Source organism: Anolis carolinensis, chromosome 1 (genome assembly GCF_035594765.1).
Source record: "Anolis carolinensis isolate JA03-04 chromosome 1, rAnoCar3.1.pri, whole genome shotgun sequence".
Taxonomy (NCBI): domain Eukaryota; kingdom Metazoa; phylum Chordata; class Lepidosauria; order Squamata; family Dactyloidae; genus Anolis; species Anolis carolinensis.
Genome location: NC_085841.1, coordinates 75,203,603 through 75,229,634, shown reverse-complemented (window position 1 = coordinate 75,229,634; position 26,032 = coordinate 75,203,603). Strand labels below are relative to the sequence as shown.

General features: G+C 39.9%; 1 protein-coding gene across 1 annotated transcript; it reads left to right on the top strand.

The window, feature by feature from the left end:
- The first annotated feature begins 6,748 nt into the window (after window positions 1–6,748).
- On the top strand, window positions 6,749–24,500 carry myct1 (MYC target 1). The gene is made up of 2 exons (XM_008123772.3): window positions 6,749–6,938; window positions 11,772–24,500. Exons 1-2 carry the CDS (start codon window positions 6,887–6,889, stop codon window positions 12,299–12,301), a joined length of 582 nt encoding a protein of 193 aa, XP_008121979.1. The 5' UTR covers window positions 6,749–6,886; the 3' UTR covers window positions 12,302–24,500.
- The last annotated feature ends 1,532 nt before the right edge of the window (window positions 24,501–26,032 follow it).

The following is a 26,032-nucleotide window of genomic DNA, read 5'->3' as shown; positions in this document are numbered from 1 at the left end:
AGCAGTTTTCTAGAAAAAGGAATTTCAACCGGCATTGCTTGTGGTGCAACCAAGTAAAAAGAAGCACCTGTTCAAATTCCCTTCCTACTTAACTATTCAAGGTACATCAGTTATTTCTAGTATTCACTCCAGCAAATCTGGCTGACATAGCCCCACTTTCTGTCTGGAGTTTTAGGGTTCTATATGTGGCATTTTTGGGTTACAACCTTGTGGGTGGTTGGGCATGGGTCCTAAATTCAGGATATATATTTCCAGCTCAGTTGGTACACTGGTAGGGGCTCAATCCCGGGGACTCAGGGGGCCTGGAGGCAGCTACCCCAACATCTCAAGGTACTCTGCCAATGGGCCAGTTGGGTTCATCAACAGGCGAGGCAGTTTCCAGATACAGACACATGAAGGTGCCAACCTGATTGCTGTAACCAATGCAGTTGTGGTCAGAAAAAAATCCAGTTTGTTTAAATGATTGTGTTGTCTTGAGCCACATCTACACTGCCATATAAAATCCAGATTATCTGCTTTGAACTGGATTATATTGCAGTGTAGATGCATATAATCCAGTTCAAATCAGATAATGTGGATTATCTGACCCTGCAAAAGCAATATGCAACTCGGCTCTTCATTGCACATATTTTAAATAGATGCATTAAAATTTCAAATAACTTTAAGATGCAATGAGAGATATTCAAAACCATACACTGGTAATAATTAGAACTATTGATTGTTTTACAGGTTGCGTATCCCTTATTCAAAGTGTTTGAAACAAGAAATGTCTCAATTTTGGATACCCCCTCCCCAAATTTTGGATTATCTGTGTTTGCATATACATACACAATGACAAAACATGGAAATTGGATCCAAATCTAAACACAAAATTTATTTATGTTTCATGGAGATAGCCTGAAGGTACATTTACACAATATTTTTAGTAATTTTGTGCATAAAATTTGTGCACATGGACTCATCTGAAAGTGGAGATGCTACAATCTCAGCACTCATTGACAATTTTGGATTTTGAAGGAGTTCTGAATTCAGAATTTAAGATAATCTGTATTATTACTAATAATTAACGTTAACTTGGAGTGTGCATAATGTATTAACATTTTGATCAGCATTTTATTTGGATGATGTTTAACTAAGTGTCATTTCCAAACACAGTCAGAAAATGCCCCTAGAAAATTTCCCTAAAATACTGTATTTTTGCAAGGAGGGATGATGTTTCTGGAAAATCACAGTGTTCTCAGTCCAGGTTACAAAGATCCACTTTGCACACAACCTGTGAGGCTGAGATCCATGTAATATCTGTGTTCTCCCTTCCTGCTACCCATTATAACAATAGATATTCCACCACTTTTCAATGAATTATTCATTCCCTAATCATGTGTGAGATCTGAATCCTCAAGGCAACTTTGAAAGCCAGAAAGGTGCCATTGATTTGTTTCTGTGAAGCTCATTTCGCTTTCTCCCAGCCCGTTTGATGTTGATAGAAAGTCATTTTGTGCATAAATCAGTATTCTACTAAAAATATTTGTGTTTTTTATCTTGAATTAATAAGCATCAAGATAGTGATGCTTTGTTTTTTTCTTGACAAATATCAGAGTCCAAAACACAGTGTGAGCTCTTCAAATCTGAACTCAAAAATGACATGTGAGGCATGAGGGAAATCCATCTTCTTCCATATTATATCTCAGTTCTGCCCAAGATTTAGTGATGTGTAGAAGTGCCTTTAGAGTACCCATAAATCAGAAACAAATTGAAGGCCCACAAGAAGCAGCAATGAGTTTTGTAGTCCCAACCCCAATCCAGAATTCACTCTAACAAAAATTGTATCACTTTAGGCATTTCTATCTTTTTGATGTTTTAAATCATGAAATTTTGTTAATTACTTTGTTTAATAGTATTCTAATATCTACTGTATATATTGTATTAGCTACATTTCCTTTTATTTTATGCTGTAACTGCCTTGAGCTCCACATTGGGAGTGATGTTTTTCACTTGAAATTTCAAAGTCCCACAATATAAGTAGGAATATATATATATATATATATATATATATATATATATATATATATATATATATATAAAAGAGTTACAATTAAAACAAAAAATTGTTCTTTCATTTCTTCATTAAAACTACAGCAATTACTTTTCAGTTACTTGCTAAATCGGGGTACACTAGCAAAAAAAAACCCATTGCAGCACTTGACTTGCCAAATGTCATGATTCTGCACCACCATTGAGTGAGGCTACACGGCTATAAAATTAACTAAAAGATACAGTTATGCCATAAAACAAGATGAAATAGTCCCTTGCTATGATACAATTGTAACGTGTCTTAGTGATACACTTGCTACTGTGAAAATGAACTAGTTACAACCAACCCATTAGATACTGGCTGGCTGCCAGATATAGAAACACTTTTAAGGCATTCCTCCTTTTTCCAGGGATAGTTGCTGCCCAGAAAGGAAAAGATTAATCTCACATTGTTCTTTGGCTGGATCATTGCTGCCTTCGGGGAAAACTATCATAGCCACCAAAATGGAACCAGCTTCTCAGGTCAAATGAACACGCATGTAAGATTCCAGTTGTAACATTACTGTGTGAAGTGACGTCGGCCTCTGGAGACCTCAATAATGCAAGAAAACTCCTTCAAACTTTATTTACTTTCATGCTGAAATAGTTGGGATATATAGCTGTCTAGGCCAAAAATAGCACCAGTTTCATGCTGGTTTCTACTGTATTCCTCCAAAATCAAACTGACAGCAGCACACAGATATATCCATGTCACTATTGAGATCAGGGCCGGTCGGAGATAAATTTAAATATTAAGCGGGGGTGCTGAAAAGCGCCCCCCGCCGGCCCCGCCTCCTGCGCCCTGGCCCCGCCTCCCACCCAGCGTGCCCTGGCCCCGCCTCCCACGCTGCGTGGGAGGCGGGGCCAGGGCACGCTGGGTGGGAGGCGGGGCCAGGGTTGGCCCCGCCTCCCATGCTATTCGCCCTGGCCCCGCCTCCCACGCAGCGTGGGAGGTGCGGCCAGGGTTGGAAAGAGGGAGGCTTTGCCGCCCGGGGAGGGGAGGAGGGGATCCCTCCTCTCCTCCCCGGGCGGAGAAAGAACGAGGCTTCGCCGCCCGGGGAGGGGAGGATCCCTCCTCTCCTCCCCGGGCGGAGAAAGAACGAGGCTTCGCCGCCCGGGGAGGGGAGGAGGGGATCCCTCCTCTCCTCCCCGGGCGGAGAAAGAACGAGGCGCCCCCCGGGACCTGCGCCCGAGGCGGCGGCGTCACGTGGCCTCTATGGTGGGGCCGGCCCTGATTGATATTGTCTCCATTCAGGCCCAAATAAATTACACTTCTTGATAAGTTTGTAAACCTGCCATTAGAGACAACTTCTAGGATGTCCACCTTAAGGTCAGATCAGTGTATCCTGGTAGACTGAAGTGGTCTCCAACTCTTCTATGTATATTGCCATATCTGATATCAGATTGATATCCATTGTTTCTGTTCCATAGAGGTAAGCCAATATCAGATGGCAGCATAAAGGTTCCTTCTCACACTTCTTCTCTTTCTGTAATATATATTTTTCTGGTAATCTCATATATTTTAACAGATGAATAATATCATATTTACCCAAGTCTTATGCTCACCTTTTTTTTTTTTTTTACTAAAGTACATTGTTAAAATTGACGTGAACTTTAGATTTGATGGCATGATAGAATTGTACATCTAAACCCATCTGAGTTGTTCAGCAAGAGATCCCAACTGGGGATAGAGAAGGGAGAGGCAGCAATGGTCATGAAAAGGTTGGTGGGAAACTGATAGTGGCCACAAAAAGACTGGTAGGAAGGCCTGATGGAGGAGCATAGCTTCCCACTCACCTTTTTACAGCCACCACTGCCTCACATTACATTCAACAGAAAATCTTTTTCTTTGTAATACACACCTTCAAAACTGCGGTGTGCATAACATTCGATGGTGCATTATACTTGAGTAAATGTGGGGCATTTGATATAAGGACCACAGTTTCTTCTGTGGGTATATGTGTGCTTTCAAATTACTGGCCAATTTATAGTGACACCATGAATTTCATAGGGTTTTCTTGTGCAAGTAATACCAAGAAGTGGTTTTGCCATTTCTTGCCTTTAAAATATAGCCAACAATACCCAATACTATTTGGTGATATCCCATCCAAGTACAAATCAGGGCTGTCTATACTCAGCTTCCAAGTTCAGCTGGGATCTGATGATATTAAAATACTTTGGCTCTAATTCTCCCCAATGGGTCCAATTGCTCTGAAATATTGCCACAATTTTCATTAGAAACAACAGTTTGACTAATTTGGAATGCTTTTGTATTCTGTAGTCAGAAAAATACAGTCTAAAATGTAATTGTTTAATTACTGCAGCACTACATAACAAGGAATTTAAAGACACATATTTACACACAGTCTTTGCCTGAGCATATGAACCGTAACTCGAATGAATGTTTCCCTTAACTAACCTTGTAACTTCTGATGGATAGCTGTGACTACAGTCACCATCATACAACTGCTATAGAAACACATAAAAAGCATCTGTATATGTAAATTGCATGATATATACAGTGTAAATGTACTTTTTTTCTGTAAAAGGACCTTTTTTTTCAAACTAGAAGTTACCCCATGATGGGAGCTATTGTTTCTGAAATAAAATAAATCACATAGACCAGGAGGGTTGAAAAACACAATGAAAGGAAATGGCTTTCATCAGCCATTTGACATTTAATGCACTTGGGCCTTGTGCTTGAATACAACTAGGAGGAACTTTGCCAAAATATTGCAAAAGACTAAAACAGATTTTCACATTCAAGTGTCCCCCACATGCATTTGTTTATAATTCCCGTTATCCTCAACCACTATTATTGTATTAAAACCTGTGCCTTGGCCTAGCTTGACATTCAGAATTTGAATGTGGACATAAGGAATAAGAAAGAGGATTGATTGAGTAGCTATGAAGCAGTTTAGTAGGATGTAATGACATAAGTTTGAAGACATTTGTACATTTGTACAAAATATGTCTTCTCTAGGAATTATGTATGCCAGTGGTGTCCAACCTGTACCCTCTAGGTGTTTTGAACTTCAGCTTCCAGAATTCCCAACCATTGGACAAGCTGACCAGGGCTTCTGGGAGCTGGGGTCCTAAACATCTGGAGGACCAAAGTTGTGGATGATCTTGGTCATCCAGGTGATTCTATGGTATACTTCTACTGGTGGTTACCACAAAGTCATGTTGGAGGATCTAGGAATTTTCTAGAAATTTTGTAAGTTCTCCAGTGTGAGGCTATGCTAACTTCTGGCAGAAGTTATTCATTTCAATAGTGTTTGCTGTTATCCGCATTTTCCTGCTTCCTTGGTAAGTTTACCTCATGGATACAGTGGCCGTACTATAATACAATGTAATGTAATTCAGACAGACTTTTTAAAACAATGCAATTCAGACAGACCTGAATTTGCCCTTATGCACAGTTGTTGCTACATAGGTGCTTTTATCATAACTCTCACTGCATCTATGAAGATTAGCTCCCAACTGATGAGCTAACACGTTGCAGATATTCAACAGAGAACAGAACATTGCATCACCATTCAGTTCACTTTTGGATGGTATGACAGTAACAACATTGTGTGTTTATTATGTTCAAGAATCATTGGAGACAATCATACTTAATTTGCTCCTATTAAAAGTGTTTTTATGCACTGCGAAAACCTCTGATTCAAATGCATTTAGTTTCAGAAGTTGCAATACAAAGAATTTAAAAATGTGAGAATTATGTGGGCAAAGATGACAGCCACCCACCCACACCAGCCAGAAGAAACAGTCTCACACACGATGTTGGTATAACCAAGGGCCACAACTTGTTTATTTGTTACAACTGATAAACAGGATTGGCAGGCATTTGACAGATCAAGGTATTGGACAGTTTACTGTTAACCAATGCACTAAGAGAAACAATAGGAGGAGCAGTGCAGGTCCCCATTCTTTCCACCCCGGGAGACCTGTATCACGACACAGGTCCTGAAGGACATCTAAACACCTCTCACGGAAAGCGCAGGCTTTTGAGGCTGGTGTACGGACTAAAATCTGCTCCGAACTGGGTTTTTTAAACCCAGGTCAGTGCAGACTTTTCTATTGTGTGGTACTGCCCCTAATGTATTTTTCAGTAAGAGAAAGGAAGATAATATTATTTAATGAAGCTCTTCCATAAGTCATTAATATCTCCAATTAGAATATCCTAGGTTCATAAAAGAAAAACCACAGCTCCTCTACTGTGTATTATAGAAACTCCTTACTGTTGTTTCCTTTCCTTTAGGAAAGGGCTATTGGAAATAAAAGTAAAAGCTGTTGTGTAGGGTTCCCTCTGTTGTCAACCAGATTTATGCAGTATCACAGACAGCTGGCAATATATACGCTAATATCTTGTTAAAACAGTTGACATATGGAAAAAGCAACTTACATTGAAGGAAGTAGCTTTCATATGAACTTTTTTATATACAGCAATGCAGGATGGGGTCCTCCAGCCACAGAAACATTCTGGAAAACTGTTGTTGAGTTGGATCCAATAAGCAGCAGAACACAAAACGGATAAAGTATTGTTCTTGTTTAATTCACTGTCTAGCCAAGGAAATGACGAGAAGGAAATTGTTCTCCCATCTCAGGAACCATGTGGGAATCTAAGATAAGGGAAGCAGTTGCTAATTTGAGTATAAAAGCAGGAAACGTGATACACTGATTTCCTTTCATGAGAACAGAATAATATGAGAGAATATGCAGGAGCATTTTTCTCCAAGTCAAATTTTTAACGTTAGACCTGGTGCTGTACTGTGGAGACAACATCTTTATCACCTTGACAATTTTGAATACCATGGATACCAACGGTACTAGTTCTCATGACCAATGGCCACCTAACTTCTGGAGTAAGTATTAATATGATCTTTCTAAAAAACAAAAATGTGAACAAGAATGTTTTATACCATATTCTTGTTGAATTCTTTCTGTTTGATATAGTTATGTATTCCATGCTGCCTTTCCAATTGATTGAATGTTATTGACTCTTATAATACAATTTTGCAATATTTTAGTGAGCACATTTGCAAAATTACACATTAAATACTTTGTTCCCTCACCTTCCCTGTGAAATCTGCAATGTAGGTTCACAATCAGAATATTAATTAGAATGTAAACATATTTTTGATTGGGCAAATTATTAACAAAACTATCTGCAATGAAAAGAATGTTGTATAGAAATTTTGCTTACTGGTATTAGAGAAAAAGCAAACTGGGAACTAAATAACTGGGAACTAAAATGAATGAAATATTTCTTAGTTACCAGTTTTGATTTTCTATGATGGAGCACACTTTTTCTATTTGTGAGCTGCATGCTATCATCATAACTGTTTTTCTACAACCTGGAACTGTAAAACTCCATCAAATTCATGAATGTCCTCCATTTATTTATAATTTAAAAGTTCAGTTCTATGGGGAAAACCCAGGAACTCTCACATGGTGGTAGGAGCTTAATAATCTGGCTATTTCAGCTACTTCAGTGCTGTAATGTGAACTGAAGAACTCTGGTTTCACACTGTAGTACAGTTAATAGAGGCCATTAGCGGAGATGGGGAAATCCCCACCAACTCAGTTTTATCATGAGATAATTGCCCTAAAGCTATAAGTATCCCAGATTATTTAATGAAACGTGGACAGTATTCCTACATTATAGTTATATTAAGTTTTCTGGTTTGTGAACTGCTTACTCTTCTCTGGCATTCCAGACTTCAGTATGATGTTTTCTCCAGTTCTTGAGGCTCAGGCTGAATCTACACTGGCATATAATGTAGTTCCAACTTGCTTTATATAGCAGTGTAGATCCAACCTCTGGCTCTCCTACACAGTTAGTTAATGCAGTTTGAAATTGCATTATATGGTCAGTTTACACTGCATTATATGAGTCTACACTGACTATAATGCAGTGTAGATGAGGTCTCAGACTGCACTTCATTCTGCACCCAAGGCTGGATGTACACCTCCATAGAATGCAGTTTAAAACTGTATTACATGGTCAGTATAGACTCACATAGGACCTTGTCACACCCACCACCGGAATTGCCATGGAATCACCATTGGACTCTGTGGCAAAACTTGAAAAAACCTGTCACTGCCACCAAAAGTAAGCCCGTGTGAATAGGTCCTTAATGTGGATTGGGGTCAGTGCATAGCCTAGCTAAAAAGAAAATATAGAAATAATCACATTCATGGAAAGTAGTATTTTTGAAAAAATGAAACAAATGTGTATCCCTTCCTTGAAATATATATAATCTTATTAAATGCTAGAATGCTCTTGAACTATAACATGATACTAAGTAAACCATACCACGTACATATCCTTCTGATATTGACTTAAGCAAGATCAGGTATGTTCAGGATGATATGCTTTACTTAAGATAGATATTGGAGGGTACCTTTCAGTCACAATAGATAAGTAGTGTGCATGATGGACAAATAAACTATGTATCATGATTTCTGTTCCTGGGTTATGTCATTTTCTAATTTGTTCTATCATAAAACAATGGAAAAGTTTATTAAACTGTAAAAATCTTGTTTTTGCGGGACATCCTACGGCACATTTTGCTATAGTTTTTCAATGAATATCTCATAGAGTCTCAACTAATTCAACATAGTTTGTGACAGACACAAAACAAAGTTTCTGGAGTATAACAACTACTTTCAAAGTAAGTACCAAACAATTAAACAGGAAATAACACTTTAAAACCAGGAACAGTTTTTTTTCAAACATTGTTGCATAGTGTAATCTGATTTATTATATTGTGATTTCCAATGCTACATACATTAGATGTGGGGAAAATGAATATATTAGCAGTGGGGAAAATGCCTATCTATTCCATATCTACCATCTAGATTTTTTTTTTGCAATTCCTCATTTTCTGACAAAAACAGAGGATTGCCTTTTTTTTTTGAAACCACGAGGAATGGTGATTTACATTTAGAATGGAACACATCCCAACCATTATACTATTTAGCATTTTATTAAAATACCTTTTTAAAATCTTTTATCAATCAGTGCAACTCTTGGAATGTTTGATGAGGATAAAATCTTGAAAGAGTTCAAGTTGACAGTCCCATATTAGATGGAAACTTCTGGAACAATTTCCATTGTATCAATGTTTTCATGGAAGCATGCTCTTAATATTCAAGAAAATGTCCTCCCAAATGGCTATGTTTAGGGCTGTGTCTTAGAGCATTACAGTTTTGCTTTTGATGGTTGTGAAAGTAATGAAAAGTCTGCCAATATCAAGTGGGTGGAATAATATTAAATACCAGCATCCTGTTTCATTCTTACTTTATGCCAATATAATGTAACTTTGCCAACAGTCATTTCTGTTTGTGCAGCAATCAGCTTATTATAAATATGATGGAAATATTTATTCACAGATGGCAGGAAAAGGAAGTGAGAGTTTATTTTATGATGTCAAAAATGGCTGACTCTTCTTCTCAGCAACATTTCCTCCATGTTTCATCTTTATGGGCCATAAACCATCCCTAAGACAGAGTGCTCTGCATATAGTTTGGTGATCACATTTCTGATGTCTTTGGCAAATGTTCTTGCAGGATATTTTGCTGATTGTTATGGCTGTTGAATTTCCTTGTTACTAAGGAACACCTGGAGTAACTTGGCTCACACCAGGCATCCTGCTTGCCAGACTTTGCAAAAACTGCCTCAATTAGTAACTGCCTTACCACGACAGGAAACTTGAACTTACATGTAATGTAATTCTCACTATGAATGTTCATAAATCAAAATCTTTTAAAAAGTGCTCTATTTTTGGGAAGAAGTATTCAGTCCTTGATGATCTCTCTCTCTCTCTCTCTCTCTCTCTCTCTCTCTCTCTCTCTCTCTCGGTCTCTCTCTCTCTCTCTCTCTCTATATATATATATATATACACACACACACACACACACATACATATATATATATATACACACACACATACATACACACACACACACACACACACTAGCTGTGCCCGGCCATGTGTTGCTGTGGCTTATGGGAATCATTTGTTGACCAGGTGGAATAGCAGTGAATAGCCTTGCAGCCTCAAAGCCTGGCCATTTTCTTCTTATGCGAATCCATGTTTGGTGAGCTGGAATACAATGGAATAGGCTTGCTGCTTGCAAGGCTGGGTACTTGAGTTCTAGGGGAATGGGTTTTTGGCCAATTTGAATTGCACTGAATAGCCGCGCTGCTTCAAAGCCTGGCCACTTTCTATATAACGGCATCCTTCCTTGGGCAGGTTGAATGGGATGGAGTAGCCTCGTGGCTTCAAAACTTGAGGGTTTTCTATCTCGGGGAAATCTTGGTTGGCTAGGTTGAATAGCAATGAATAGTATCAGTGCAGCAAGTATGACTGCTGCAATTAGTCACCTTGATTAGCATTTAATGGTCTTGCAGCTTCAAAGCTTCTTGCCTGGGGTAATCCTTTGTTGGGAGGTGCTAGCTGGCTCTGGTTGTTTCCTTTCTGGAATTTCCCTGTTTTCAGAGTGTTGCTCTTTATTTACTGTTCTGATTTTAGAGATTATATTGTTCTGTATTATTATACCACAGTAATTTTAGATATTATACTTATAAGCTTATATTATCTGCTTAGAACTGGATTGTATGAGGCCCCTTCTACACAGCTGTATAAAAACCACACTGAGGTGGATTATATGGCAGTGTGGACTGAAGATAATCCAGTTCAAAGCAGATACTGTGGATTATCCTGCCTTGGCATTCTGGGTTATATAGGTGTGTGGTAGGGCCTTGAGTCTACACTGCCATATAATCCAGTTCAAATCAGATAATCTGTATTTTATATGCAGTGTGGAAGAGTCCTGAGTGAAGAGGTCCTGGGCGCCATTCTGGCTGAGTGGGTTGCTAGGAGACAAAGTGGGTGGGGCCTACCCTTCTAACTGGCAGCTAGGGAAAAAAACAGCTTTTCCTGGTCCTCTAATTTGGACTTTAGTTTTCTAGAATTTTTTTGTTTTGTTTGAAAGACATATTTTGGATTACTATGTCTTTTGTGGCCAAATTTGGTGCGATTTGGTTCAGTGGTTTTGTTACTCCATAGTAAAACACACATAACATTTATATATATAATTTACAAGGATAGTTGGATTTGTTTTTAATGTCTACTTGAAACCTGAAGTCCACCAACTAGTGAGGTGGAAAACAGTATTTCTTGTATTCAGCAGTCTGGAGCAGTGGCATCACTAGGGTAACTCACGGTATCACCCTCAGGTAGTCACACTCAGATCCTGTAATTGGGAGCTGATGGCAGATCCACCCACTGCTTGTGACTGTGTGGCAACCCCATCATAGGGTTATATTGGCAAGATCAATTTGAAGAGAATTTATATTTGCCTCCTTCAGAGATTGAGAGACTATAACTTGCCTGGGGTCACTGTGACCGTGGACAAGCAAAGATTCAAACCCTTGTCTTGCTTTAAAATTCTGATGCTGGATTTATCTGCTGAGGTAGATTTCCAGCAGAGGGCAATATTGTTATAAACACAAGGAAAAATCTTGAAGTAGAAATGTGCTCATTTTAAGAGTGGGGGAAGACTATTTTTGACACACACCAACTCACCTACCTCTGTGCAAACAGATGAGTGACATCTTGTTGAGAAATTTTGCTACCGTTATCACAATGTGTTTTAAATGACATGTATATGTGTTTTTTTTATTGTAGATCAAATCATAATAGCATTTTCAGTTTCTATGGTCATTGGACTCATAATTGGGGCCATAATCTGGGCCTTGTTGACTTGCCTATCCAGCCGCAGAGCAAGTGCACACATTTCCCAGTGGAGCACATCATCTTCTAACAGACATTTCAGAGCATCCCATGGAAACGCTGCTACCAGGCCAGGATTTTACCGTAATAGCAGCTGTGAACGCCGGAGCAACCTCAGTTTAGCCAGCCTTACCTTTCAAAGACAAGCTTCCTTAGAACAATCCAATTCCTTCCCTAGGAAATCAAGTTTCCGGGCCTCCACATTTCACCCCTTCCTGCAGTGCTCTCCACTTCCTGTCGAAACAGAAAGCCAACTGATTACTTTGGTGCCTACCAGTACTACCACAACGCTCACTGGGAGCAGCACCAACACCCTCTCTCATCCTGACTTCCATTGGTCCAATAACAGCCTCCGTGTTTGCCACTCGACACAGACTCCACCTCCTGCCTATGATTCTATCATAAAGGCTTTCCCAGACTCTTGATTTGCATTCTTGAACATGGAAAGAATCTAAGTTTTATGACTTTCTATGGGAAGATACAACTGAAGATGGGTTTCACAAAAAGGATTTCCCTGCTTTTAAGACCTTCTTTGTATTGTTTGTAATGAACTGAAGTACTACACTGTATTTATAGTTTTCTTTGCTTTGCAACTGTCCCTTTAGTTTAGATAGTGTCAACTTAAGGGTTGGATGGGATGTCCTTATGGTCCCTTCCAACTCTATTATTCTTTCACAAAAAAACTGACACATTACTGAAGACAGTAACCTAAGAATAGATGCCCTGGTAGATAACTGTAGCCACAGGTTTTTTTTAGGTTGTTCTTGTCCTTTTTGAATAGGATTTCACTTTTCATGGTGTTGAACTCTGGAATTTTGATTTCTAAAATATCTTCTGTCTCCATTGCTTATTCAAAAAATACAACTTGGTGATACCATGGCAACCTGTATCTACAGGAATTTTTAAACAGGTTTCATAGTTTAAAATGGTTCAATATTTTTATTATCGGTACTGTTCCATTATCTGGGTGGAGGCCACTAAGGGCTGCTAAAGAGAGAAGGATGCTTCATTTGGGGTGTGTGTGTGTGTGGGGGTGGGGGGGAGTTGAAGTAGGAAAACAATTTCCCTTTTTTGGCGAATTATTCCTCCTCACCCCTTCCCATATCATAAAGGAGAGTTGTTTTCATGATGGGGACATGGATGGGGGGAATAACAGGAAAACAGAGGAAAATGGTTTTTCTCCTTCAACCCACTACCCACCTCCATAAAATGGGCTATCTACCACCCTCTAGTGGACTCCACTCGGATAATGGAACGGTACCGTATTATCTTTTACAGAAGTCACATCTTGATTTCTGTTTTTAGGCAGGATATGGAAAGTGTGAACCATTGGCCACAAGGCATCCTTGGGCAATCCTGTGGATGATGTGACCCTGCAAGGGTCCCTAGGAAGCCAATGCTGCAGTTGCTTACCCCGGTTTAAAGGATATATTCCCTTCAAACTACAGCTTTATTAAGGTTGCAGTCATTTACACCTTTACCTGGGTTTTCATGTGTGTGTGCCTCAAAATTATCTGTTCACTGATGAATTTCAAAGGATATTCTCAGGCCAGGAATATTCAGAGGTCATTTATCATTTCCTTTCTCTGAAATATAGCCTATTCTTTGCAAAGGAGATCACTTTTTCAAATACTAACCAGGGCTTATTCAGCTTAGTACTTGTATGCATTACTTAACTACAGAACAGAAGAAGTGGACTCATTCTTAAACTGTAAATTGTTTTGTGTATTCCAGAGATGAAGGAATATCTGGGATGAATTTTCATTACAGTAGAATCTCACTTATCCAACATAAACGGGCTGGCAGAATGTTGGATAAGCAAATATGTTGGATAATAAGGAGGGATTAAGGAAAAGCCTATTACACATAAACTTAGATTATGATTTTACAAATTAAGCACCAAAACATCATGTTAACAACAAATTTGACAGAAAAAGTAGTTCAATACGCAGTAATGCTATGTAGTAATTACTGTATTTACGAATTTAGCACCAAAATATCACGATGTATTGAAAACATTGACTACAAAAATGCATTGGATAATCCAGAACGTTGGATAAGTGAGACTCTACTGTATTTCCATCTACAAAGTCATGTACAAAGACAATAGATGCATGTAAGCTTCATGGGAGCTACAAGTGAAGTGAGAGAATTTACCTTTCCCCACAACCAATATTTTATTTAAAATCATTGTTAAAAATAATGAATGAGATTTTAGAGTAGAGGGTACCAAGGAAAGGTCCAGATCTTATTGATACATCTAGACTTTTGCAGGTATGGAGCAATAGGGATTGTCTCCTGGGATCTCCATTCGGGAGCCAAACCAGCAGTCCCCACTACCATCCCTCCTCCCCAGTCTCAGAACAGAGGGATGGTAGTGGGGAGGGATGACAATGGCAACAAAGGAACAGAGGGATGACAATGGCAACCCCCCCCCCCCCGCCAATTTAATTTTTAATAACAAAAAAAGTCTCCATAGGAGCTGTGAGGCTTAGATTACCTTCCTTGGGCTGGAAAATGAAACTAAAGAACTTTGGAGGAGGAGTTCCCCCTCCCTTCTCCAAAGTTATTTATTTTCTTTTTAAAAGCTAAATGGGGCAGGGAGGGGAGGGGGATAATTTCCATGCCCACTCCTGACTATTACAAATCAGTAGGGGCAGATAATCTAGTAACATTGCAGCCAAAAAAGGCAGGGGTTGGGGATGCCATCTGGCCTCTACAGCAAGTGAAACTGGCATTTAAAATACCGGCTTCACTTGCATTTTAGGCCTGTGTAGAAGGGACCTTAGACAGTGTTTTGACCTTCTTTTTCATTGATAATAGAAGGAATTTTGAATTGAGGGTGTATTTAAAAATTGCCAAGGATCATGTTGCAAATGGTTTGGAAGAGAGTTTACATATATTATTCCATGCATAACATTAATTTCTATGAGTAATGTTACACTATTTTTGTTTCATGAAATCCACATTGGATACATTTATATATATATAGTGTCAATGTTCAAATTATGGTGTCTGAAATTTTCAATTTATCATATCTGAAATTTTTTGGCCTATAACCATCTGTGAGATTGGTTAATACAGTATATTGCTTTATAAACCATTTCTGAACTTCGTATTTTATCAGCATTGTGGAAAACCTGAAGTGTAAATAAAATCATTAATGATGATATCATTGTTATTCTTGAAACATCCATCACTGCTGTTCAAAACATACAATCAAATATGAAACATTATTTCTAACACAAATAAGAAAAATGTTTCTTTGACGGGGTATTCCATTTTTCCAACTGTGAAGGAAACACACACTTTCCCAAGGTCTAGTTTAAATCTAGCCTTTTATGATACCTGAGAATTGTAACCCAACCAAAGAACATTTCCTAAGCTTGGCTTTGAACAGCAACCAAGCTACAGTAGCTAGTTACATATCTAGTGAACACCTTTTCAAACATTTCATGTCGGTGACACACTTTTTAGACATGCATCCTTTTGTGGCACGGTAATTCAATTTCACTTCCAAACCAAAGTTAAACACAAGAGTTTTTTGTTTTGTTTTTTTACAATATATATACATTCAGTTCCCAAGTTATAAACAAGATAGGGTCTGTAAGCTTGTCCTTAAGATTAGTATATAAGTCGAAACAGCTACTTTTTAAAAGTGTAACTCCAGCAAAATATATATACATGACACACACACACTTTGAGTAGGGAAGGATTAACGGCCCTATGTTGTTTGTTTTGCTATCTGTGACTCTGTTCACTTTCTGTTCTTGTGATAATTGGATTTTGAAAATTTTGGCTTCAGTGGAGACTCCTTTTTTCCATGAGAACTATTTCAGGAGTGAATTTCCCTTTGTGGGGGTAGATTTCTCTCACTTCTTGTTGTCTCACTCCAGTTTGTAACTATTAGTCATTTGTAAGTTGGATGTTTGTAACTCAGGAACTGCCTGTATAATATATAATATATTTAAGTTTCAGAGTCTCCGGGCCCTTCCAGACAGGCCTTTAAACCGAGACCTGTCTCAGTTTTACTGGAGACATCCAAATGGTATTTATATACTTATATATTCCTATATAATGGGGATCACAAAAAAAAATCTCAAGTGGAAGGGGGTCATGAATTGAAATAGTTTATGAAGCTATGAAGGTTGAAGCTGAATTATGCTCTCCTGTTGTATCTCTTGGAATGCTGACCTTTCTTTATTAGATGCTTTCAACCCTGTTGTTCATGAACCTAGAACAATTATAGTTGGTACTTGGTGAAATCAAATATTTAAAATTAATCAGAAATTTACCACATGTTTTTGACTCATCTCACCATCTGTTTTTAAGCATAAAATGAAAACTGTATTTACTGGAAATGTCTTCTCGGACCTACAGTGACTCATTCCAGATCCCTGACTGCTACGTACTTTTATGAGATTAGAGGGCACTGATGATCCAGCTAAATGTAGAGTAATGAATGAAAGCAGAACAAGGATTTTGTGGCATAGCATTACCAAAGGGATTTCAGATTACTGGTGCATGCCAGATAAAACAAGATCCCATCCATAATATCTGGTTGGTGTGATGGAATTTAATCAATTGAGAAGTGGGCACTAATACATCACTAAAGCTTTCATCATCCACACAAATATTTGTTATGCTTTAAAGAGCTTGCTTATATCTACAATACTGTTCCACTTCTTTCACACCATCAGGAAACTATTAACAAGTAAATGCAAACATTGTAGTGTAGTACTGCAGATCCAGTGGCACAGCGGGTTAAACTGCTGAGCTGCTGAATTTGCTGACCGAAAGGTTGGCGGTTCGAATTCGGGGAGCTGGGTGAGCTCCTGCTGTTAGCCTCAGCTTCTGCCAATCTAGCAGTATGAAAACATGCAAACGTGAGTAGATCAATAGGTACTGCTCTGGCAGGAAGGTAACGGTCCTCCACATGACCTTGGAGGTATCTACGGATAACACCAGCTCTTCGGCTTAGAAATTGAGATGAGCACCAACCCCCAGAGTTGGACACAACTAGACATAATGTCAAGGGAAAACCTTTACCTTAACCTACTGGTAACTTATCGGCAATTAATGCTGCGTGTGTGTGTGCGCGTGTGTGTGAGAGCATACATACAGATCTCAATAAAAACTAAAATGTAAAGTTTGCATTTGTTCTGATATATTATAGTGAGAAGTGGATTGAAATAGTGCCTTACAAACTGCATGTATGCCATGTCTAGTCCAGTCTATAAAACAAATGGGATAGACATCATTCAAATTCCATTTTTTTCTTATCATAAATTCCTCACATCTCATTTTTAAAATCTATTTGCAAATGTTATATATAACTCACATGCATTTTTCATGTAGGTATTTCCTAATATAATGTTGTATAATATTCCTAATGCATGATCTTTCATATAAGATATTCCTGATATATGGTTTTTGCAAAGTGCTGTGAGATATTAGCATCTGAATTGGTTTCTGAATTGTTGCAGGAAAAGGGACATTAATAGATTATTTCCAGTATGGGGAAAACCTCATAAATTTCAACAACCCCACAATGCAACAATGCCTAGAAAGCAGTGATGCCATGCAATAGGGGTCAGACAAATTCAGCAGTAATCTATCACTATAGCAGCATAACAGTATGATGTAATAATGTTTAAAAAAATCAATAGATAATGGGCACAGTCAGGTCCAGTTCTTGACTAAGTGTTCATGAAGTTACGGTTCGCCCATTATATTTATAATTTTTCCTATCTTGCCTCACAGCTCAGCAGTTTTATATTTTTATTCATACTTGTTAATAGCACTGTAAGCCATCTCAGTCCTGTTTCTGGGGAAATAATGCTTACAAATACAAAAAGAATGAATGAAGGAAGGAAAGATCCCAAGCTGTTTATCTTTCGTTATTGTTTAATGCATGGTCCCTAAACTAAGGCTGTGGGCCCTTCAAGATCATCTGTCCAGCCCCCACCCTAAATTCAGACTTATGGTCGCCCTAAGTCTTAAAACGTCTTGAAGGCACATAACAACAACCATTTTATTTAACTTGACTTTATCTCATCAGTCAAAAGCAGGCCCACTTCCCATTGAAATAGTGGTAAGTTTATATTGGTTAAAATTATTCTTCATTTTAACTATTGTATTGTACTTTCATTTCTTTGCACTGCAAATAGGACATGTGTACTGTGCATAGGAATTAATTCCTTTTCCCCCCCCAAATTATAGCCCAGCCCCACAACAGTCTGAGGGAGCGTGAACCAATCCTCTGCTTAAAAAGTTGAACAACTCCTGGTTTAATGGAACGAAACTTCCCCCCACTGCGCAGCTGGGGGAGGGAAGTGGATTTGCCCCCTCCCAACGAAGGAGAGACTTCTAGATGGGGGCGGGGCTTATAGGAAGCTGCCCGCCTCTTAGATCACTCACTTTTGGAGCTTCGACGTGAGAGGATCCAAAAGTGGGAGCTCTGGTTCTCTGGTGTGGAGGCCTGGGAGATAGGCGTCGAGGGAGAATTCTGTCTCATCTGTTTGTATTGCAGCATTGAGGTCTGTATGGGAATATGGAGAGGCTGAGGCAAGGGAGCCTGGGCTCACCCGGGCTGCCTCCGGGCTTCTCCCTCGACAAAGCAGATTTTGTTTAGTTTAAAGTTGCCTTCTTCCCCCTTTTGCCTGAGGGTTTTGGAGCGGTGGTGGGTGTGCACGGGGTCTGCGCGCCTCTGCTCCGCTCCTCCCTTGCTTCATTCAGGTGGCCTTGCAGCCCCCTTTTGCGGTGGGGAAAAGTAGCTAGCTTTGGCCTGGTTGGGGGAAAAGGCATGATAGTGTGATTTGCATGCTTTTTGAAGTGGATTTATTTTCTTTATAGTGTAATAGTAGTTTTGATTAGTGGTATTGAGCCTGTATGTATTTAGCTGGGTTATGGTTCATTTTTATATTGGACGGGACGCGTTTTTTAAGGTCGTTATTTAAGGGCTAACACTTGGAAGAGGTGTTGCTAGGCAGATTTGGGAGCGATGTGGGGTGCGATTTTGACCTGTTGCTGGGCAGATTTGTAAGACGGTTAAGTTTGGCGGGCTTTTTGAATTTCGCACTCTTTTTTCTGTCAGTTTTGCTGCGGTTTTTTCTGGGGCGGCCATATTGGATGCCATTTTGCTTAAGGGCAAGTCGGCCATTTTACTTCAGGGCATTTGCAAGTTAAAGGGGTATGGCGGCCATTTTTATTGAGGGAATGAGGTACTAGATGGTTGGGCGGCCATGTTAGTTGTGGGAATGTCAATAGGCTTAGAGGTGGCCATTTTGGTCCGTCGGCCATCTTTGTTGAGGGCATGGTGGCCAAATGGTCAAATGGTTTCGGCAGCCATCTTTATTAAGGGAATTATGTCAGGAATGAACGGGCGGCCATCTTAGTAGTTGGCATGGTAAATAGGCTTGAAGGCGGCCATTTTTAGTATGGCAGCCATCTTTGTTAAGGGAACGGTGGCCATTTTAGGGAACATCATGGCAGCCATTTTGTGGAAGTTTTTAATGGGTTTTTTAATGGCGGTGGCCATTTTTAATTTGGGCATGCTCACATCGTGTTTGCTTGATGACCATAACAATTGATGGTAATGATTGATTAGTGTTAAATAGCCGAATGCATTAGTGGATAATGGATTATGTGGCTCAGGTATAAATTCATTGATAGCATATACAGCTAGATTAATTAATATGCAATTAAGGCAGTCTGATTGATTGATGAATTGATATATGGGCATTTAATTTAAAATATTTATATAGTTTTCATGGGGTAATTTATAATGTTATTTGAGATAATAAATTGTTGAATTGGTGTTTCATAAATTTTGTAGTATTAAGTTAATGAATTGATTATTATATCATCATGTATATATATATATATATATATATATATATATATATATATATGCATATTGGTTTATGCTATTATATATTTGAAATCAAATGGATGCTTGGTTGGTTACCTGACTCAGGATGTTTTTGGGCACCTCCGGTTCTTTGGCTTAGAAATGGTGTGGAGTTTGGCTCATCCTAATCTCCTGCCACCCCCCCCCCCCCTATTTTCGGAAATATTTTCTTCCTCAATATTGATGCATTCGCTGGTCTTACTGGTTGTCTTATTTTACAGTATGCCACCGAAGAAGAACATCGGGGGGGCCAAAGGGCAAGGGCCCTGTGAAGAAAGTTCCTGCAAAACGCCCTCCTTCCTCAAGTGCTCCGGCAGTCGAGGAAGAAGACTCAGCCCAATTGTTGAAAGCGCTGGTCGCTCGCATCGAGTCGCTGGAAAGAGAGAAAGCAGCGTTTGCTGCTTCGGGAGCGCAGATTGGTGGGGGCAGTAACACTGTGCTAATAACGTCCGTATTTTCCTGTATTTCTGCCTTAGAAGGGGAGAAGCGAGCCCTGGTGCCTGTCAATGATGAGAGCCTGGTTGCATCAACGCCGGTGGCCGCAGGAGCTGTTCCACCTTCTTCAGAGGCAGCTGTTGAGTCAGGAAGCGCTGCGACTATTTTAGGTAAAGGGGACGCACACACTTTCCCCTGGGGAGCTGCGGATTCTCAAGATCTGATCGCAACCCAAGCTCCTGATGAGCCTTTTCCGTCAACAAGTGGCACCCAATTAGCTATTGTGGCTCCGGTGGTTGAAGCGCCAAGTTTGGTTGTATCCTCTTTGGATGCAACAGCTATTATTGAGAACTCATTGTGTTTCTGGGGTACGGCTGATTGGCCTTTGCCTGCCCCAGATAGCCTTAGGCTACAGCTTTAGGCTCCCATTTGGCCCAAAAGACAATTGATAAAAATTTTAAAAATGAATATATTGATATTTTTACCCTGTATTTCAGGGAACTTGATAAAAAAGGAAAAGATAATTTAGATGATGAGAGAAAAGAAATTATGAAAAAAACGCAAAGTGGACCAGAATGGGGGCAACTGGTTCTCTTGTTTGTTAATCTACGGGGGGTTCTAGTGAAGGCTTACCCTTCCAGAGCCCATTCGCTGTTTCAGCACATGAACATTATTAATTCGGCCTATGTGAATTTTATAGGGAGTGCTTGGCTCTTGTATGACAAGCGCTTTAGACTTCGTGCGGCTCACTCTCCAACTTTGCGTTGGGATCTGGTTGATTATCAACTTTGGTTGGAAGTTTCAACTCCAGCACATCCTATTATGGGCGAGAAGGCTGACAGTGGGCACACGATTCAAAATTACAGAGCTGGGCATTTCTTTCACCAGCCTCAATATTCACAGCATCAGGAACCTCAACAACGCTTGCTGTGCTGAGAATATTCTTCTCAGGTAGTGTGCTCTCAGAAGGGATGCAAATTACAGCAAGTTTGTGCCATTGGCTCTGGGCAGCATTCTGCCAAAATTGCAGTAAAGGAAAACCCGGCAAGGGTGGGGGAAAGGGTAACCACGATCCAAAGAGGGGTTTCGGCTCAGGTGGGTTTTCCAAAGGAGCCCAGCCCAATTAATCTAGTTCAGTTGGACTTGTGGTTATCTCGTTATCCCAATTTAGGCGCAGCTAGTTATCTGCGCACTGGGTTTTTTGAGGGTTTTAGGATTCCTGCAATGGGACATAGAGCCCCTTTCCGAGCACTGAACCTGAAGTCTATTATTGGTATGGAGGACATTGTCCTGGAAAAAATCAATAAAGAAGTCACCGAGGGTAGGGTTCTTGGCCCATTTACTTCACCCCCTACTTCAAGGTTAAGGGTTTCCCCTCTGGGGATTGTTCCAAAGAAGGCACCTGGGGAGTTTCGACTCATTCACCATCTTTCCTATCCCCGGGGAAGGTCAGTGAATGACGCAATCCCTGATGATTTTTTGTACGGTCCATTATACTTCTTTTGATTCGGCAGTTAAGAAGGTCAGGGCGAGGGGGCCTGCAGCCGAGTTAGCAAAGTGTAACATCAAGTCTGCTTTCCAACTTCTCCCTGTGCACCCGATGGACTTTGAACTGTTGGGTTTTCAGTTCAAAGGGTTGTACTATATGGATAGGGCTCTTCCCATGGGCTGTTCAGTTTCTTGTGCTGCTTTTGAATCTTTTAGCACCTTTTTGGAATGGGCCCTTAAATCAAAATCGGGTCTATCGGGGGTTGTGCATTACTTGGATGATTTTTTATTTTTGGGGAAGTCAGGATCTGGAGAATGCGAATTTCTTTTGCATTCTTTTCAGGAATTGGCTGATCAGTTAGGGGTTCCCTTAGCTCCTGAAAAAACAGAGGGCCGGTTACTAAATTGACCTTTTTGGGGATCGAGCTTGATACAGTTCAGCAAGCTTCTAGACTACTCAGGGAGAAGGTAGTAAATTTAATAGACAGGATTCAAGCATTCGTTACCCGTAACAAGGCCACATTACGTGAGTTCCAGGAAATTATTGGGCATTTAAATTTTGCATACAGAGTAATAGCTCCTGGGCGTGCCTTTTTGCGCAGACTCTGCAATGCTATTTCTAGAGTTAGACTTCCGCATTATCATGTGCGGATTACTCGCGGGATTAAGGCTGATTTGGACATATGGTTACAATTTTTAGGTCAATTCTATGGAATTTTGTTTTGGAGGCAGGACCTTTTGTTGAAAGACGCCCTTCAGATAGCGTCTGATGCTTCTGGAGCCATCGGCTTTGGTGTATTTTTTAATGGGCATTGGTGTGCTGAGCTTTGGCCCAGGGAGTGGCACACCAGGGGTATAACATCTGATTTAACATTTTTGGAGTTTTTTCCAATTTTAGTAGCTGTCACGCTGTGGGCAGATTAAATGACAAATTCCACCGTCCATTTTTGGTGTGATAACCAGGCCACGGTGCAGGTTATCAATTCGTTAACATCTAAGTCAGTCAGACTGATGGAGGCTCTGAGAATTTTTACACTCCACTGTCTAAAGTACAATATATTGTTTAGAGTTTTTCATATTGCAGGGACAGATAATTCTCTCGCTGATGCTCTGTCCCGTATGCAGATGGATCGCTTCAGGCAGCTGGCCCCCAGCGCAGATTTGCACCCCCAGAGCATGCCGGTCCATCTTTGGAAAATTGGGAACAGTTCATAGTCAGGGGCATGAGGTTAGCCCTGGCTGCGAATTCCAGAGAAGTTGACCCCCGAATTCTTTAAAGGTTTTTAAAACAAATTTGGCTGCAGATTGGGGAATCCCAATTCAAATATTTGTTGGTACAGGCGGCAGTTTTCACAACCCCTTTTTTAAAGCCCTTCGGGTTATTGATTTAGTAAGCAGCTTTGAAGGAGGATTAATTTTGTGAAGCATCTTAATTTTAGAGCTGTTCCTTCACTGATAATAGGCCAACTTTGGCCTTGGCGTTCAAGGGGTAAGAATTTTGGGGATTACGATCCAAAAATTTTGTACGTATTTCTTTAAAAGCGGAGCCGCTTACACTCTGTTGCAATGAATTTTTCAGTGGGTAAAGTTAAGCCTTGATAGAAGACTGGAGCCTATCGGGCATACGTAAGTTATGTGCTATGTTAGTTACACTGATTTGTCTTTGCAGAACCTGTTCTGTTGGCAAATAGACGTCGCGTCCTGATTTGTGGGCACAGCTACGTACACTGAGCTGAGCGACAGGCGCACAGGGGTCCCTACGGCCAACTTCGCAGCCTCGCTTCCATGGCATTCGTGGAGAGGAGGGGAGGAAGAGGCCTTTTTGTGCTGTTAATGATTTGGGTCTGCCAATGGGCAGGGGCCTGTTTTATACAAGTTTATGAATTATTTGTACAGGTTCGATTGGCATGCACAAGGTAAAGGAATGTTTTTCCCTCTTACACGCTTGTTATGGCTATGTTTTTACAGATTCGATTGGCAGGCACAAGCTAAAGGAGTGTGTTCCCTCTAACACGCTTGTCATGGCCTTATTTGTACAGGTTCGATTGGCATGCACAAGGTAAAGGAGTGTGTTCCCTCTAGCACGCTTGTCATGGCCATGTTTGTACAATTTTTGAATGACATGCACAAGCTTTGAGAGGTTTGGCCTCGAACTGGCTTAGCATGGTCAGCAATCATTCCTAGGCCAATCAGGCCCTTCGAAAAGTTTTAAAGAATGGCATAGGTTATTGTATCCCTCATGACACCATTAAGTTCAATGATGTGAATTTGTATCGGGCTGATGGGATCCATCTGTCCGAACTGGGCAACCAAATTTTCTTAGCTGACCTGCAATAAGGAATTAGGGAAATTCTTTCGAATTTGGTGGGGGTCAGGAGCTAAATAGACATTTGCTCCTGAACTGTGGCGGAATGCTTAGGGGAATCTCTTATTTTGGTGTGCACCACAAGGCACCTCTGTTTTGGTGTTGGCCAGAGGCGTGAATCCTCGCTTAGGGTTTGTACAGCCCCGGCGAGGGTGAACGATTATGGCCTTGGAATGGGAGACTTTGACCTCATTTGTTTCGGAGGCAAAACTCTCCAACACATTCCCCTTTAGGTCATCCAGGTTTAGATAGACTGGGGACCTGGTGTTTCGCCCTAAATTCAGTCTTAATGGATGGTCGGGTATGACCACTAATATCGGCTTATGCCTTACCAAATTCTTAGATGGCTAAGGATTTTTGGCCCTAGTTCCAAATTAAAGTTAAATAGGTAACTATCAATAAAGTTGCCCAGTTTTAAACCCAAGCTTACTTGTCTTGTCTCGTTATTTCGGAGGGTTGGAGGGCAAAGCGAGATATTCCACTTTGTTTATAGAAAGTTTCAGTTCAAATCACAAAAAGATGAAAGCCATCTCTATACTTAAGTAAAGAAAAGGAAAGCATACAACACACCATGGGATTAATTCTGAAAAGTCTTTGGAAGGCCTAAGTATTGGATGCATAACATAATAAGAGTCTTTCCCTAAAAATCTTTTCTAATTGCATACCAAATAAGGATGATTATCACCCACAAAAAGTACCTTCTATAACATTTTTAAAGAATAAATAAATTTTTTCATGCAATGTATCATATTGAATTGTTTCTTTATGCTGGTATTTTTCTGAATTCTCAGAATGCAAAGTTTGATTATTGATCCCAATCCAAGTGTAAACCTATCCTTCACAAAGGATGCATACAAATGTCATAAAGAATGCACTGATGTATCTCCCTCAGATCCTAATCCTTGACGTCCTTGATGTCCATATCAGTATATTTATTAGGGTTACAAGAGTTATAAATAGGTACTTTCTGATCTGCTGGAGTCTGCATGCCACATTGATCTGCAGATGGATTTGGATGGTACACTCAGTGTAGGAGATTTCCAATCAAGAACAAATGCTTGACAGAATGGGGTTTTGGAGGTACTTGATGCATATTGAACAAATCATTTTCCATGATGCAAGTCTTTTCAAGGAGAGCAGATCTGACACAGATCACTCTCCCATGGCAGGAAAACTATATATTTAACATATAAATATATAGGCAAGTATGAGGAGAATCATACAATTAAGTGTACTTGATTTCATCTAAATCTGCATGGGTCTATGTTATTAATTATCTTAAACTGTTATCAAATTTTATAAACAAAGTACACAGAGAAAGTTTGCTATCCTTTTTATTAAAACTCCTAGGGTTTTATAATGTATGTCCTCACTAGGGCTACAGAGTATGATAGACTCGATTATATAACTCACATTATATGGGCACTATATCAAAGAGAGCAACACTTAAGTAGAAACTCCCAACATTTTAAGTTCTGTAGTCCGGCTTCTTGTGGTCCTACTTGCAAAAGGAGGAGGAGGAGGAGGAGGAGGAGGAGGAGGAGGAGGAGGAGGAGGAGGAGGAGGAGGAGGAGGAGGAGGAGGGCAACAACTTTATTCTTATATCCTGCCCCATTTTCCTGAGGGTACCCGGGGTGGCTTACATGGGGACCAAGCCCAGTAATGTACAATAAAATACAACAATATAAAATACATTCCAATTACAATAAAAATAATGCATAAAAATATATAACATCATAACGAACGCCATGGACTTTCTTTCTGCAATTTTAGTCTGAATCCCCTTCATAAATGTTAATATGAAACTCTGGTTTGTCTCTCCCTTGATCAGCCAGAGAAATGCCTGAGAACATACTCTGGATATATTTTCTGGCTCTTGCAAATAGGAACAAATTGCCATGTGAATTCCTGATAGGTTTGGATGCCACATTAAACCAACTCCAGAAATAATGTTCA

Coding starts and splice junctions, on each gene's coding strand:
- myct1 (XM_008123772.3), top strand. CDS start 6,887: ATGGATACCAACGGTACTAGTTCTCATGACCAATGGCCACCTAACTTC. Junction 6,939..11,771: donor ATGGCCACCTAACTTCTGGA/GTAAGTATTAAT, acceptor TTTTTATTGTAG/ATCAAATCATAATAGCATTT.